The sequence below is a fragment of the Anolis carolinensis genome, chromosome 1 (assembly GCF_035594765.1).
Source record: "Anolis carolinensis isolate JA03-04 chromosome 1, rAnoCar3.1.pri, whole genome shotgun sequence".
Classification (NCBI taxonomy): Eukaryota; Metazoa; Chordata; class Lepidosauria; order Squamata; family Dactyloidae; genus Anolis; species Anolis carolinensis.
Window position 1 is genome coordinate 237,752,599 of NC_085841.1, and position 17,916 is coordinate 237,770,514.

The 17,916-nt window shown below is 40.4% G+C and overlaps 1 protein-coding gene across 6 annotated transcripts in view; it reads left to right on the forward strand.

Annotated features, from left to right (window-relative positions):
- The window catches only part of carns1 (carnosine synthase 1), a 36,101-nt gene that overhangs the window by 5,966 nt on the left and 12,219 nt on the right, over window positions 1-17,916 (forward strand). For 5 of the 6 annotated variants that reach the window (XM_062967194.1, XM_062967198.1, XM_062967196.1 and 2 more), the window contains exons 2-4: window positions 9,572-9,591; window positions 12,008-12,260; window positions 16,165-16,254. In XM_062967194.1, the coding sequence (XP_062823264.1) occupies window positions 9,589-9,591; window positions 12,008-12,260; window positions 16,165-16,254 (346 nt within the window). In that variant the 5' untranslated portion in view covers window positions 9,572-9,588. The remainder of the gene's footprint in view (window positions 1-9,571; window positions 9,592-12,007; window positions 12,261-16,164; window positions 16,255-17,916) is intronic. The other variant, XM_062967199.1, reaches the window with a different exon arrangement.

The following is a 17,916-nucleotide window of genomic DNA, read 5'->3' on the forward strand; positions in this document are numbered from 1 at the left end:
CAAACTTTTGTGAACTTGAAGTGGAATGTGTGATTCTGTTCCACACTTCCTTTTCCTAGTAGCTCTATGAGCTATGTCTAGTTAGAGTGACTAGCTCAAGGTCACCCAAGAAATTCTGTGGCAGATTTGAATCTGCATTTTTCAAAGTCCCAGGACTTTATCACAAGAGGCAGGCAAACAGCCATTACAGCTGGACATCCAGCTACATAATATGAAGGGTCCTTTCTACTTCTCTGCTAGCATGCTGTCCATAACATGATGTCAATGGGCAGGATTCTCCTCTATCCTCACTATTCCAAAAGTGCATTTATATATCTATATATGTCTCTAACCCTATCTGTCTGTTTTCCAATTTCTAAAATGCTAGAATTTGTGCAGTTGCACTGAAAAAAAATACTACTAGGTACGCTGAGTGGGGAGTAGTGGAGGAAGGCGACATTGTGTGGAAATCTGATCGCAGGACCATAGATTGGCAAACTGGCACAATTGCATTAATGAAGAAAGGTGCAATAACAAAGGTGCTCAACTCTGTATGTATCCATTATCTACATTAATGTGACAGTTGCTAGCTGGATTACAAATCCATTTTATTCAGTTATCTGAATTCTAAATCAATTTAGGCCCCATCTACACAGGCACTAAAATCCGGCTTGAAGTCAGCCCGAGGTCGGGTTGTCCAGACCCCCACCCCACCCCAATGCAAGCTACAACTTGCATCCAGCCAGACACAGTGTGATTTTAATAAAGCTCACCAGAATTTCTGATTCCAGCCATAAAATCTGTGGCATCCCTCCTGTGTATGAACCAGGCACAGGAGCAAGCCAAATGCCATTGGGGAAAGCAACACCTCCTCTCCAGCAATGAAAGCACAACATTCCTATGGGAATGCTAGCTTTTACAGCCTTGTCATGCTATGAAGCAAGCACCAGGGAAGCTATTTGTCTTTGCCAGGAGGTAAGAAAAAAAAACCCTTATTTTGATTGAGTCAGGAAAAGAATATGGAATATAGGATTTTTGCAATGCTCTGAGGACTCTTTTGCAGCTTGCAGCCAGTTTGTGTAGTGCCTCTGTAAGCACCCCAGAGTGAACTGGATCTCTATAACCCACATTCTGTTCTGTTATGGATTAATTGCCAATGTAGAAGGTTCTTTACTCAAATCTGTCTATTTTGGGGGAGGGAACACTTGCCCCACCAGAGACGTAGGATTTTAAATCCCTGAAGCACCAGCAGGTTGTAAGGGATTACGAAAGCTATAGCATAACAATACCCTCTGTCTACCAGTGACTTAGGCACTCTTAACTGGAGGTGTCAAGACACTATCTGAGGCTGAGTAGGCGAAAGTGTTCAAGTTTATGTTGTCATTGTTTTATATACTTATGTAGTGTGTATTTTATGTGTGACGCACTTTGGAGTGCTTTTGTGAGCCACGCTGAGTCCCTTCGGGGAGACGGTAGTGGGATATAAATACATTATTATTATTATTATTATTATTATTATTATTATTATTATTATTATGCCACCGAGTATGCATTATTTCTTGTATGTTGCCTTTCTCTCAGTGTCAGACTTAAGATGACTCCCCAAAAGAACCAATTTAAAAACCCTAACAATAAAAATATTGAAGCAATTAAAATAACAATATTAAACAGTATAAAGTCATTTAAAAGGTTTTTAAAAATAAAACACATATCCCAGTAAGAAACCTTGGTCAATTGAGCTGGTAAAACATTTGACGTTCAAATCTTTTCAAACTTTATTCCCCAGCTGTCTCACAGTTTGATTTGTGAGCACTCATCTTCTGTTTCACTGGAATTATCAGCTTTGATTTATCAGGAGCCTTTAAGAGTTTGCTTCAGGGAAACCTGTTTGCAGGTATATCATATCTCTACTGAGAGATTCTAGGAGCTGAGCTTCTCTGGGCTCTTTTCCTTGGTGCCTTTCAAGCTGGTGATTTCCTCAAAATAGTTTATAGTACAAAAACAACTCAGTCTGGTCCAGTATAAAATAGATCATAAAAACATCTTTAGTTTAAACAAATGTAAAATAAGCTAGATATAAATAAATACAATACAGTTTCAAATACCATAACATCATTTCAGGCGGAAACCAGAGCACTCAAGTATGTTTTTAAAGCCCTCTCAAAAGTAGACTCAGATGAAGCCAGTCATTTCTCTCTGTCACTTTCTCTCTGGAGGTAATTTCATAAGGTGTGAGAGCCACCACTGAGAATGCCATCTCTGCTTCTTGTCAATATGCCAACCATATCTGTTAGAACGCTTGATGTGCAATCTCTACATGCTGATTATTTGGAAAATAATCAGGGCATCCTGACATAAGATTCTTCTGTAAATTTACTTGGCATGATTACAGAAGAGGACAAAAATAGTTTAGGACTACCCATAAAAGCTGACGTTGTAATACTAAAGTAAGTAATATGCATGGGTTGATCCTAATTTCCACTTCAGTGTGTAGACATAGCTGGAGTTTTTGAAAGCACACAAATGATTACATACTGAAAGGACTAGCAGCCTTCTATTTTCGAAGAGCACTTGCAATTCATTATGTTCCGTATGTCTTGTGCAGCAACTATGAGTGTTGAATGAAAAGTAATGCCTCCACCTTCGTAACTCCTCAACAGATTGCAGTACTGGTATGCGGCAGGTACTGGCTTGTTCAGTAGATTCTCTCTACAGTTCCATTTGGCGGGAAGCCTTAGCATTGAACGGTTGTGTTGTTAAAGTGCAAAGTATGGAACCCTGCCCAGATGGTTGGTCAATGCAACTTAAGCAATGTGCAGTCATTGAATTCTTGACAGCAGAAGGTTTCAACCCTAAAGGAGATTCATCAGAGAATGCAGGCTGTTTATGGTGATTGTGTTGATGTGAGTACTGTGCATTGTTAGGTGAGTAAGTTTAAAGATGTTGAGGTGGGAATATCTGACTTGCGTGACAAAGAGTTGGACGTCCTGTGACAGCAACCACCGGGTTTCACAAGCAAAAGGCTGACAGTTTGATTCAGGACGATCGTCGTATCACTCAGAGAGAAATTTCAAGCATAATCAGCATTTCACAAGAACGTGTGGATCACATTATTGCTTTGCTTGACTATCGGAAGATCTGTGCATGATGAGACACTGGTTGAGGAAACAGAGTATAGACTTCTTCCATGACAGCTTCAGAAAACTTGTTCCTCGTTGGCAGAAATGTATCCAATTGTCTGGTGATTATGTGGAAAAGTGAACAGTGGTAGTTAAAGAGCACAAACTAAGGATTATTTCTGCATTTGATTTATTAAAATATTCCCATCCATACCCAAGTAATGAAGGTGGAGGCATTACTTTTCATTCAACCCTCGTATGATGTGTTATTTTGCCCTAATTTCTGCATTTTTACAAGGGTGGTGTATATGTGGGCTAACAGGATGTCCTGTCTCCAGCGTCCTGTTATCACAATCACTATCCCTTGCAGTAAATAGAGGACTTCGCCTGGTAGCCAGTCTTTTGAAACAACACACATTGTCTAAATCCTTTCGGACTCCAAGCAGCTTGCCTTGAGATATCTGAAACTACGACAGGTACTTCCGGTGGGAAATCGATTGCACTTAACTGTGAACATGAGAGCAACCTGCATTTGGGTCAGACCAAAGGGTTCTGTAGCTAAGCATCCTGTTTCCCACACCAGCTAAATAAGATGAGTATAGTGTAAGGTGTTTTATGTTTTGCATACTAAGGAAAGGCCCTCCATTCACCCCACTGCTGTGGCCCACAGACAGGAGAGCAGAACTGGTAACACAGCCCTTTCTAGCTTAGACCCCAATAGCTTATGAAACTGATCTCAGAGGGAGAGAAGAACAGACTGTACCTGCTATGCTTAATCCCCCTCCCTTTCTGCCTTTCTCATTTTCTTGTGTGTCATGTCTTATTTAGATCTTCTGAGAGTGGAGAACTGTTTCACAAGCAGGAGAAGAAGAAATATCTCAGTATCTGGAGCATAGAAATATATTAAAGTTGACCCCTGATAAATCTATGGATGCTACATCCACATATTCAACCATCCATGGGTAGATTTTTTTAACAAATCAAAATCAAACCTTGATTTTGCCGTTTTGTATCAGCGACACTATCTTACTTTGCCATCGAGACTTGAGCATCTATGCATTTTTAGTATCCTGGATCAAACCTGCTGTACTTCTAATACTGTAGTTAGCCAAGGTTATTCTTGACCTGGGTGAATTTGTCGAATATCCTTTAAAAACTATCCCAAGACAACAGCTGTAACAATATATTGCTGCAATAAATTCTTTAGTTTAATGATGTACTTGTGAAAACACACTTCTTTGGTCAGTCCTGAGTTTCCCACCATATGGTTTCATAGAATGATTTTTGGTTCTGGAATCATGAGACAGAGCAGATCTTCTCTTTCTTTGTCTTTTTTATATAAAGTACTATGTGCAGTTTAGAAAAACTGTGTATGAATATATTGCCAAGTTAACGCTCCAGTAGAAACACAGTTATACAGAGCTGGCAGAAACATTAGCCAGCATTTCTCTGGAACTTGTAAAGGAAACTTTCATTTGAAACTAACTGTAATTCTGCCTTATGTCATTTTTGGCATTTACTGGTAGTCATACATAGTGGACGGGAACTGGAAAATTCTGGCTTTCAGTGATTATTTAGTAGCCAATTCAAACAGATACTACACTAATTCGGTACAAACTTGAGATTATTTTGTAATGGATAACAACTTCCTCTGGCAGCTGGAATGGTCCAAGTAAAATCAGATGTTGACAAGAAGGTTAATTTCATCATGTATACATTGACTGCAGCACTGCCTATATCAGTCTACTCCTTGTTTGTAAAGAACAGTATATTTTAAAATACTACAGGCACATTTTCTTTTCTTTTAAAAATGTACTAATAAATGAACGGAGTAATTAAATTAAATTAAACAATCAATCATCTCTCACCCCTTGCTATGCAAAAAAAATGTGTTTTGTCTAAATTTGAGCACCAAGTAGAGCTTCAATCTTTAATTGATTGATTGGTAAGATAAATCAACTGAAACATTAATTTGCAGATCAAATTTTGATCCCTGTTTAATTGGTGGAACTCACAATAAGTAAGTGAGTTTACACTAGCATATAATGCAGTTTGAACTGCATTATAATGGTCAGTGTATTTATTAGTTATTTATTTTAAACCTTTATATTCTGCCCTTCTCACCCCGAACGGGACTCAGAGCAGAGTACAACATATATACGGCAAACATTCAATGCTGGAACATAAAATAAACCATAAATATACATAAACACTAACATCAGTTATCTTCACATTAAAACCATTATTTAAAACCATCATAGTGTAGACTCATATAATGTAGATTTAACTGCAGTGAACTGGATTATATGAGTACACTGCCATAGAATCCAGTTCAATGCAGTTAATCTGCATTCTGAAACTGGATTATATGGAAGTGTAGATGGGGCCTTATAGATTTAGGACCCGAAAGATCTCGTACTGTTTAAAATGTGCCAAGACCTTTCTTATTGCAACATATTTGATAGGGAAAAAAATGAAGATAATTTGGATAATTTGTATCCCAAAGATAGTAGACAGACAAATTGCTTTCTGAACGGCAGGCAACTGAACTGAAAAATTATGAATGAACATTGATGAAGATAATCATAGACTCATACTGAAGGAACTAGAGATTTCTAGAGAAAACATAGCAATTTAATCTAAGAATAATTACATTTGCAAAAGTTAAACCCTCAACTGTGGACGTAAGGTGAGCCCCACCCTTAGTGCTCAGGTACAATTGCCTCCACTTACAAGAGTTGCAGTTTCCCTGGACTCAAAAGAGTCCTTGGGGCCAGCATTAATGCTTTGCTGATGGAAATAGCTCTCTGTGTTTGTAACCAGATTCTGAGCACTTCCAAGGGATTTATGAAGTTATATGGTGGAAAGTAGTTTATAATAGGTGGAGTGAAGAGGGAACACAATGCAGACTGGGGGAAAGTTTGATCGGCTGAGAGCCAGCAGGTGTTTTTTGCCTATCCCTTCCATAGTTCTCAAGTTGCGGAAGGAGGCCCAGAAAGGGAATGGGAATCACAGTGCAGCTAATAAGAATATACTGACATTAGGTTATTTTTTGGGCGGATATGGGAATAGTTGTTCATGCAGCTCATATCACAGATAAACAGAGCTGGGTTTTGTTTGTATGATTGTGCAGCCTCTTATGGGTGTGTCAGAACTGTGTGCTGCCATTACCGTATCTATAACCTAATAGCACCAGGAAATAGAGAGAATCCTGGTAACTACACAGCACATACTATAGCAGTGTAGCCCATCTTTCAGTCCATATACACCCTTCTTTGTGTCTTCCTATGGAGAAGCCCAGAAAGTTCACCTGTGTAGTAGTGAAGTGATTATTCTGAGGAATCAAGGAACACTGTTGTCTAACTTGGGGTGCATCTAACTCAGGCATGGGCAAACTTGGGCTCTCCCGGTGTTTTGGGCTGCAACTCCTACAATTCCTAACAGATGGCTGTTAGGAATTGTTGGAGCTGTAGTCCAAAACACCGGGAGGGCCCAAGTTTACCCATGCCTGACCTAACCTGTAGAATGAATGCAGTTTGACAGTATTGTAACTGCCCTAGCTCAATACTGTGGAAACATGGAGTTGTAGTTTTAGAAGGTCTTTATCCTTCTCTGCCAAAGAGTGCTGGTGCCTCACCAAACTACACATCCCAAGATTCCAAAGTATTGAGCCAGGACAGTTACAATGCTGTCAAACTGCATTGTTTCTACAGGGTAGGTACACTTTTGAAGCATTATGTATACAAAAAGTATATCTGAAGAAGTGAACCGAAACTCACAAAAGTGTATACTGAAAGAAATCACCATTAAAGTGCAACTAGCTCCATTTTCTCCCGTTTGTACTGCCTCTCCACCCTCGACCCTTATGTTTTATATTTATATAGCTGTGTTGTGCCTTGTATGAGGCACAATACTGGGAAAGGCAGTTCCACCCATCAACGGCAGTGCTGCAACACGGGAAGCCGTACCTGCTAAAATATTCCTTTCTTCACCATTATTAAAGGTACAAGTGGCTTGTAACATATTAAATGTATCGCCTCAGGCTTGTGTGGTAGCAATGCAAGTTATGGCAGGGAATCTAAAGGATGAGAAGGCTGTCTGGGTCCCAAGCAAGGAACTGGGGTCCATGACATTACATTGGGAGCTTACAGCATAGCAACATAGCAGAGTTGAGGTAAAGGGAGAGAGGATCTCTGAAGTTCTGTAAAAAAAAAAAAATCCAAAGCTTGTAAAAGTAAGTTAGATTGTTGTGTGTTTTCCGGGCTGTATAGCCATGTTTCAGAAGCATTCTCTCCTGATGTTTCACCCACATCTACGGCAGGCATCCTCAGAGTAAGTTAGTTTTTTTGTAATTTCAAGTCCTAACCTCCTTCAGCCGGAAAAGCCGCCGGCTGTGTTGTCTGCGAGCTCTGAGAGCAATAGGGTAAAAATGTAAACATTCCAAGTTCATAGTAGTTGAATACTTCAGGTAAGTGGAGTAGCTTGCATAGAGTTACAGTAGCTTGCAACATTATTGTGGATGAACATTTAAATTTGGTGGGAACTGGCAGGGCTGTGAAAGAACTAGAACTTGCAATCAGTAGTTGTGTCGAATGTATAGCAGGATTATCAGCTTCAAGAACTGCTGGCATTTATTCTGTGTGACCAAAGGAGATGGTCATTTTTTGTGACAATGGCATGGCCTAATATCTTGCATTTTAATTAGAAATGTACACTTTTCAAGTAAATGCTTTAACAGAGTTTTCATTTTAAGCCTTATTCCATATTTTCTGCTGTGGTCACTGCTATAATATTTTAAAGTGTTTCTGGAGCACTATTTAAGCAGATAACAGAAGTGAATCTATATCACATAGAACATTGTGTGGTTTTTTTAAAAGTTGGTGAAGTTGGGATGATCATCATTGTTTATAGTGTTTACTCACATTTCTTTTATTTTGCTGTCATCTCTGATCAACCATCTTTTTTCAGACCAACTTGCCGACTTCTTTCCCCCCCTCTTCCATGAAATGTTTCAAAAACCTGTAGCTAGAAGCAGTGAAGAGAGCCGTGTGCCCACATCAAGGGCAATGGGGGCTCTGTCATACCGCTCTCGGCGCTCTGAAAGATCCCAGGGTGCTTGAGTTTTGCTTTGGGTATTTACATCTGTGCCTGTGTGTCTCGAGTTGGCTCTGCTCCAGCAATGCCCCAGGGCCCAGAGCAACTGTTATCTAGTGGGACAGGAAAGCCATTGACTGAGCAGATAAAAGGGGCCTTGCATGAACCTTGCATGAGCCAGTATAGTAGACTGAGGAAAAGGGGAGGGAGGGAGTAAGCATGTTAGTTTAATCCTAACCTCATTTTTTTCGTCTTAATCTTCTTGAATAACTGGGAATTTCACAGTTCAGGGAATTGCTCAACAAACAGCTCAGGCTGAATACACAGAGCAGGGTCTTTGCCTGGTACCCAAACCTTTTCAAAATCCAGGCACTCACACACACCCCGCCCACCCCAGGCATGTGCTGGCTGCAAATTATTTTCTAACTTGTGCCATCCTTCCTGGCAGAACGGGGCCGGATTGCTAAGTGCACAAGTCTTGGACTGTTTAATTGCTTGTCAGCACTCCAAGGCTGCAATCCTAGACATGCTTCCTAAGAGGATAAGCTGTATTGGATGGAAGGGGACTTATGTATAAGTAAATGTATATAAGATTACACTGCAAGAAATTCAAACGCTGCCCTGAGCCCTGTGGAAACAGAAAAGGAGGTTATGTATGTAACACATTTAATTAAATAGTTAATTAAACACTTTTGTGTTCTAACCTGCTTTCAGATACTTGTTAATTTGGCTGTTTTATATGATGATTGGTGTGATTGCGTTTCACTGTACTGCTTTTACAGTATATGTATCTGTTTTTAAATCGTGTTCTGGTTCTCCTTCCGACGTGTTTCAGGGAGAAGGGTGGGAGCATAAATAAATGGGGAAAAGATGGAATGCAAATGAATATGTCTTGAAAATGGACACCGAGTTCACATTCTGTGATGCATATGTATCAATACTTGTAGTCACTTTGTTTTTTGCAAGGATTCTTCTAGCAATATAACTAAGATGGGCAGCTGGTTGCCTTGGGGACAGATCTTGAGTAGGAAGCAAAACAGGCATCACAGATCATGTTGTATATCAGCAGGGATTTAAAGAGTTATGTCAACCCCACTTAGTGTTTTCCTTTCAGTGTGGGCTAAAGCATGATTTCAGTCTAACAAGTGAAGACCACAGTAACCTTCTTGCTTGTTACTTTAATTGGTGCAGCAGATTAGGTGGAAGGGTTGTGCCATAATGTCTCCTTGGCTTTTGTACTAAAACATATTTTGCTGCGGAGGCTTTGCATCATGTCCGTTAAATGGCCTACTCATACAGGAACCAACTAGGGCTGAGATCTCAATCTGAGTCACAATTGGTGTAAAATAACTGACTTATTTCTCTCATTTCTCTTGCAGCATCGTCATCCTGAACGATGGTAAGTTCAGACCCTATTGTGGATTTCTTCTCTTCCTGCTTTATCTGACTTTGTCTGTCTGTCTAATCTTCTATCTGCCCTTCCTTACATCTAGAGGGGATATTAGATATTCAAATGTCTTCTGCTTTTAAGAACCTTAATATCCGAACTGAGATTTATGGATCTTTAGTATAACATATAGCAGCTTCCCTCAACCCAGTGTCCTTCAGGTTGTGTTAGATCATAAATTATCTCTCCCTGATACCACAATCCACAATCTAGCATTGGGTTTGGAAAGCTGATACAAGTGACTACGGAAAACAATTAAAATGATGATCCTATGGATATTTCCCTGGGAAGCACTCCTTGCAAATTACCTTGGGATGCACAGGCTTGAATCCTGCCTACACCTCTGGCGCAGTGGGTTAAACCATTGTCCTGACAGGACTGATGACTTGAAGGTTGGGTTGCTGACCTGAAGGTTGTCTGTTCAAATCCAACCTGGGAAGAGCACAGATGAGTTCCCTCTATCAGCTCCAGCTCCATGGCAGGACATAAGAGAAGCCTCCCACAAGGACGGTAAAAACATCAAAATATCCGGGCGTCCCCTGGGCCTTTGCCTTGCTGATGGCCAATTCTCTCACACAAGAAGTGACTTGAAGTTTCTCAAGTTGCTCCTAACACACAAAAAAACCCCTGTACATCCATTTACCTAACTGCTATCCAAAGAGTATTGTGCTCCACTCTGCTGGAAAATGGAGAGGTAGTTCTATCTCTGGTTCTTACATAAATAGTTATCATGGAAAAAGCTGGTCTTTTTGCTTGATTTAGCCAAGGCTTAGTCACAGTTTATGGAGAGAGAGAGATGTACTTGGTCTTTAAATGCTTTTAAACCAATTTGTCCGACTCATTTATTTCTCTGGTATTTTTCCCTAATGGTTACCCAATAAAAATGAAATTGGTAGCATTATGTTCACAGTTCCAGAAGTTGTCTAGGATAAGCTTCTATTCTGAAAATAGAAATGGGGATTTTTTTCAGACTGTGTGCCTGAGTGGTGAGGCTGGATGTCAGCTGTAGATGAGCCCAAGGCCCAAAGTTGGCATGGCCACCAACACACTCTCACATTTTTTTCCTCTTAAACATATCATTCATACAGTATATGTGTAATGGGTTCAGATTACAGGAAAGGAGATTCCACCTGAACATTAGGAAGAACTTCCTGACTGTACGTGCTGTTCAGCAGTGGAACTTTTTGCTTTGGGGTGAGGTGAAAGCTCCTTCCTTAGAGGCTGTTAAACAGAGGCTAGATGGCCATCCGTCAGGGGTACTTTGCTTTTCCTGCATGGCAGGGGGTTGGACTAGATGGCCCATGTGGTCTCTTCCAACTCTATTATTCAATGATTCTATGAGTCTATATACAAATCCATACCCACCATTTACACATAAATGTGCACATACGTATGCAACAACAACAACAACAACAACAACCACAACTTTATTTATATCCCACCAGCATCTCCCAAAAACGGACTTGGAGCAGCTTACATGGCAACAAAAGTGCAATACAGAACATATAAAATACATACAAGTTTGCCCAATCAACGAGCAACACCAAATAACAAAATAGCAACTTAAAATAAGTAACAGAATATGACTCGAATTCAAATAAACATAACTGGTGACAGCACAACAATAAATTGAAGTTAAAAATGAGCTATACAAACCAATAACGTCCCAGCCACAGCCCAGGTTAAAAATCAACATTAAAATGACAGGGGTAAAACTTTGTTCTATTTAGGTCATCCAATTTAGATGACGCCTAGCCTATTATCAAAGGCCTGTTTGAATAGCCATGTCTTCAGCTTCCTCTGAAAGGATGCAAATCTATTCTCATTTTCTCTGAGCAGCTCCCTTTCCTTCTGTTGCTACTGTAGGGGCAAACAGGGAGTTGTTACTTATAGAACTTAAAGCTTCCCAAAGATCTCAGGTCTTTTGTACATAACACAATTATTGTAATGTGATTCCACTTCAACATATGTGGCTGCATTCTGTGGGATCCCAGGGTCGGGTGCTAGAATTCTCTAACTGAAATTTCTAAACACCCCTCCTTGAACTGCAAATCCCAGGACCACAGCAGTCAAAGTGGGATCATAGCATTATATCTGTGTAGGGGGAAGGGCCTCTTGTTCTGTCCACCTCAGCTTCTGTGCAAGGCTTCCAGGAATCACCAGTGGTAAGCTAATGCATTTCCAGCCCTTAGTCTTCTGTAGCACTGTAGCTCAACATCTCAGCCAGCTGAAGCAGTGATGCTCCTTTATCCCTTTTTGGATAACTGCCAGAAATTGGCTTCTCTCCATTCCTCTGGGAGATTCTATGCTATAGCTAAGTAGCCTCACCTTTTCTGAACCAATTTCTTCCCGTTTCCCCTTTCTACAGCTATCTCTGGACCAGATCCACACTGACCCACCCCCCACCCCCAAGGAGCTGGACTGGGCCGAGCAGGGGTTCCTGCCTCCCCTGAGCCCTCTGCGCTGTGCTTGGCGCCGGGATGTGCCTCTGGACTGCAAGATCAGCCCAGAGGATGCCCAGGCACGCGCCTGGACAGCCTACTACTATGACCTCTTGCAGTGCACCCTGCAGCAGGAAGGACTCCCAGAGACTATCGATCTCACCAAGGAACCCCGAACAGGTCAGTGTTTCCAGCTGGAAGGCCCCATGGATCACAGAAGATTCTTCAAAAACCTGCAAAGGTTTTTCCACTTTAATCCCAGTGGTTGTTCACTCAAGATGCAAGATATTTGTTCTTTGATCAATGCTGAAATTTTCCCTTAGAAATGGGTTTACCCCCCTCCCCAAGACATACAAATATTATTAAATATTATTAACAAATATTATTAACAAAACACTTCTGCACATTTCGTGCAAGTGCCACACGAGAAAAACTAGTTTGTGAGAATGAAGGGAAGGCTTAAACTTGTATGACAGCATGGATTTTTCCCCTGATAATATTAAATATATATTTACTGGGACTGAAGGCTGAGAGCAGCAGGACATTGGGCTAATCCCCATCTCACAGGCTTTTTTATGTGAAATTTCAGTGGTGTCATATTATCTTATGATTTTGCAGAATATTGGCTATTATGTATAATGAATATACCGTATATACTCGAGTATAAGCCGACCCAAATATAAGCCGAGGCACCTAATTTTACCACCAAAAAAACTGGGAAAACATTGACTCCAGTATAAGCCGAGGGTGGTAAATTTCAGAAATAAAAATAGATACCAATAAAATTACATTAATTGAGGCATCAGTAGGTTAAATGTTTTTGAATATTTAAATAAAGCTCAAATTTAAGATAAGACTGTCCAACTCTGATCAAATCATTATTCTCCTCTTCTTCAATGTAAATGTGCTTATGTATCCTTTTAATAATAATAGAGTAAAATAATACATGTAATAATAATAATAATTATAATTATTATTACAGGAAAATAATACAAGTAATAATAAATAAAATAATAAATGCAATAATAATAAGATCAGAGTGAAATAATAAATGTATTAATAATAATAATAAAAATAGAGTAAAATAAATGTAATAGTAGCAACAATAATAGAGAAAAATAATAAATGTACCATATGCTCTCGAGTATAAGCTGACCCAAATATAAGCCAACCAGGACCCTCACCCGAGTATAAGCCGATGGGGGCTTTTTCAGTTTTAAAAAAGGGACTGAAAAACTAGGCTTATACTCGAGTATATGCAGTACATTGGATATAATAGGTAACAGATATAATATCCAATAATATTGAATATAATGTATAATGCATTAGAAAATATTGGCATATTGGAGAAATAAATCTCCGTCCTTTAGCTCACTTAATGTATCACTTCTGGGAAGGAGTTGTATTCAAGCACTGGTGTCGCATGGCAGCTGAGAGACATCTCGTAAGTCCCAATTCTGCCATGATGTTGCCTTGAGGCCTTCTGTAAGCCTCTCTTGCTTGCTCACGCTTCTTGTTGGGTCACTTCCTTTCTTCACAAAATTAAAATCACGTGTGAGAGGAAGTGTGTGCTCGGGTGCTCTCTCTGCTCCGGTGCATCATTTCCCCCTTTTTTTAGCCCTGTAACTGCTGAAAGATGAATTTTGAAGTGGGCAGTCCCTTATAATCAAACCGTTTGCCTGCCTCTAGGTTAGTGGTTCTCAACCTGTGGGTCCCCAGCTGTTTTGGCCTATAACTCCCAGAAATCCCAGCCAGTTTACCAGCTGTTAGGATTTCTGGAAGTTGAAGGCCAACACTTCTGGGAACCCACAGGTTGAGAATCACTGCCCTAGATTCAGGGCAATATTTTACATTAGGGTAAACCTAATGCATATTGCCTATAGTCCCTAGATCACCACCACCACCACCAGTTCCACAAAGCCTTCTAATCAGTACTATTTTAAGTCATTTTTGCTTCCAAATATTTTGAAATCCTCCAAATTTGTGAAAATACATGAAAGCACTATACCCTCACGAGCACCTCAGAGCCCCATATTATTTTGAAATATCAGTTTTCCTTTTCATTCCCTCTCAAAGTTACAAATGGTAATAATTTGCTGTTGTTTCTGGTCACCATTTTGAGAGGGCTTATAAATTGAAGTATTTGGACTTGCTGTCCAGCTTGGATGGATAGGTGGTTATAGTGAAGGAACTGGCCCCTGGTCCTCATGCAGCTATCCAGCCCTGCTTTAAATATAGACATACTTCAGTTTAAAAAGCCTCTGACAAATAAGCTTTTTTAATAAAATATTTTCATAGCTATCCGGCCCTGTTGTTTTTTTTTCTCCTCCTTTTTAGCAGCATCAACACTGGGAGTATGGAGAATAGGGGCTAAAGAAACAAAGGCCTTCAGTGTTTGACTGCAGCAGCATATCTGTACTAAGGAATGCAATAAAGCTTGAGCTGGGAAAGAATGGGATTGTGCTCTAGCCAATCCTGTTTTAGCAGTGCGTGCCTGCCTACACAAGGCAAAGTAAACAGCAACTGCCTTCAGAATCCCTTCTAAGTATGCATGAACAGCAAAACAGAAAGAAAGAGAACAAGATAAGCTTGCTTTACTAGCCACCCTGGCATGTTAAACAAACAAGTTTTGTCCACAAAATGAAAATCATAAGAGAAGCAGAGACTGTTGAAAGAAAAAGTCATCCCTGGATGCATTTTGGAAGGAGCTTTCAATTGGTCTCTAAAAGGTTTGGCATGTTTTTGTCTACTTAAATGGTTATTTCATTTCACATGTATATATTGGTAATTTTGGACAAAAACATGCCAAACTAAGCTTCTTTTTGAGGTGTTAGTGCCTATCCCTATTCTTTCAATGTAATTTCTGTTCCTGGTACCAAAGTTTTTGTTAAAAACCTAATGTCCAAGAACACATTGACTTTGCTAACTTAAGTATGCATGTATAATACCCAGAGAGGATTCTTAGAAAGCACTGAGATGATGAATAATACTTTGGAGAGTGGAGTTTGCAGCCCATTCACATAAATATTCTAACAAAAGTTCACTTATTGGCTTACATGCACACCACAACAAAAGCTGGGAGATGTGGGTAAGGGCTGTTTCCTTATTAATCTGGTATATGTTGTAATGTTTATTCTAACATTAATATGAGTTATGTTAGAGCATTGTCCCTCCTGCACAGTAACATCTATGACCTGGGACCTTTTCACACTACACAATTACAGCACTTTGAAACTATTGCAACTGCCTGGTTCTATTTTATGAAATCTTGGAAAGTTTGGATTCTGTAGGAGGGAGCCAGGGAAGTTAAAGTACAGTAGAGTCTCACTTATCCAACAAAAATGGGTCGGAAGACATTGCATAAGCAAAAATGCTGGATATTAAGGAGGGATTAAAGAAAAGCTTATTAAACATCAAATTACATTATGATTTTACAAATTAAGCACCAAAACATCATGTTTTACAACAAATTGGCAGAAAAAGCAGTTCAATACACAGTAACGTTATGTAGTAATTACTGTATTTATGAATTTAGCAGCAAAACATAGCAATGTATTGAAAACGTTGACTACAAAAACATTGACCACTAAAAGGCAAACTGTGTTGGACAGTACAGAATGTTGGATAAGCGATACTCTACTGTAGTAGGCCCGGGCTGTGGATAAGCGATACTCTACTGTAGTAGGCCCGGGCTGTGGCACAGGCGGGAGAGCAAGCCAGTGCAATTAACTGCAATGAATCACTCTGACCAGGAGGTCATGAGTTCGAGCCCTGCTCGGAGCCTATGTTTGTTTGTCTTTGTTCTGTGTTAAAAGGCATTGAATGTTTGCCTATATGTGTAATGTGATCCGCCCTGAGTCTCCTTCGGGGTGAGAAGGGCGGAATATAAATGCTGTAAATAAATAAATAATAGTATCAAAGTGCCATAACTGTGTAGCATTAAAAGGGCCCTAGGATGGCCGATTGAATTGCAGCAGTTCTGCCTTTAAATCTTTGGATTGTGACATTTCCAGAGAAAAAACATTCAGATTTCAAGATCCAATTATATGGAGCAGTCTACTGATACTATTCTTATCTTTTTCAGGGTTTGGGCCATCGGATATCACCATCTGTGTCTTGGGCTCCCCTACTTCATATCTGTCGGTACTTCTAGAAGGTGGCAACCAGTGTCCTGGTGAGTTCCATCATAAAGTCATATCCAGGTCAGGTGTCTTCATATTTGTCACATTAACAATACTTCTGCGTAGCTGGTAAAGAGCTAAGAAGCCTTGGAGTGTCCCATTCCAACTAACAGTGCCACTGCAGATCTCCACAAGTGTGTCCTCAAAGCTTTGTTCCCTGCTGGAGTAACTTGTCAAGAAGAGACTAGTATATTTTCTGTATCTCCAAATACGTGACAAAACCGCACTGTGTTCTAAACCTAGTGCTTCAGATTCATCAGTACGTTCTGTCTCAGGCATCTGCCTGGACCAAGATGTCTATCCATGCATGCTTTTTGCAGCCTCTCTTGGGCAGCTGCTCTGCCATATTCCTGGCGTTCCTCCTGTCTCTTTTCAAAGGCGGGGACAGGGCTGGCGGTAACCAGAGCTCTCGTAGCAGCTGAGCGGCTCGGATTTCTTTCTGGCCAAGGTGCCTCCAGCAGCCTGGGGCAGGAATGAAGCAGAAGGTCAGCCCTCCAGCCTCCCACGCCAAGGCACAATCCTCCCCACCAATCGGCAGTCACTCAGGACTCCAAATTCTTTATTCAAATCTATGAATGGGCAGCCAGCTCTTCTAGAATTCTGTGAGCTGCCTCCTACTCAGAGTATATGCTCAGGAATGCAGTGTTTGAGTTTCAGTGGCAAAATAATAGAGTTAGCAAAGGTACTTGTATGGAGTACAGTTCTCAGAATCGTCCAGCCAGCAGAGTAAGCATCCAAGTGCATTAGATGTGTGTTTATTTTTCTTTTTGCATTAAGGAGTGGGTTATAGCCTGGTTATTGACTTTCAAGATTTATAGCACTGTTCCCTGATATTATAATGGAGGAGATGGCAACAGTTGTTGTTGTTGTTGTTGTTGTTTTTTTTGGCAAACCCAGGGTTTTCCTATGCTAATTATGAATGGCTTGGTTTTCCTCATGCTGTGGGAACAGTGTAAAGAAATAAAGTCTGATTCTGCAATGATTAATGTTAAAACTCTGCTAATGAGATAATAACCAATGGCTCTATTTCCCTCTCCCTGCCCAGTCCCTCTCAGTTCAGTGATGCCTTATTGGAGAGCATGGCAGAGTAACACTTTCTGGAGAAAAGAGCAGGATTTCTCCTCTTTGCTAGCTCTGAGACATTTATCTGGGCTGATAATCAGACTACTGATGGGACCAAGAACATGTGGAGTGCCACATATCCCAGCTGCTACCCATTGTTTTGGTGTATGTATAGCACAGGGTGCTAAACTCACAAAGTAGTCTGGGCAAAATGCAAAGTACTGGCTATGATCTTTCATGTTCTACAGTTTGAGTCCAGATTATCTGAAAGACTGTGACTGTATCCACACTGCAGAATTATAGTACTTGGATGCCACATTGACTGCTTTGGCTCAATGTTATGGAATTCCGGAATTTGTAGATTATGAGATATATACCCTTATCTGTTCTGGTGTCAAAACTAACCACAAATCCCAGGATTCCATAGGGTGGCAGCTAAAGTGGTGTTAGGTAAAGTTTTTCCCGACATTAAGTCTAGTCATGTCCGACTCTGGGGGTAGGTGCTTATCTCAATTTCTAAGCCAAAGAGCTGCCGTTGTCCGTAGATACCTCCAAGGTCATGTGGCCAGCATGACTGCATGGAGCCCCATTAC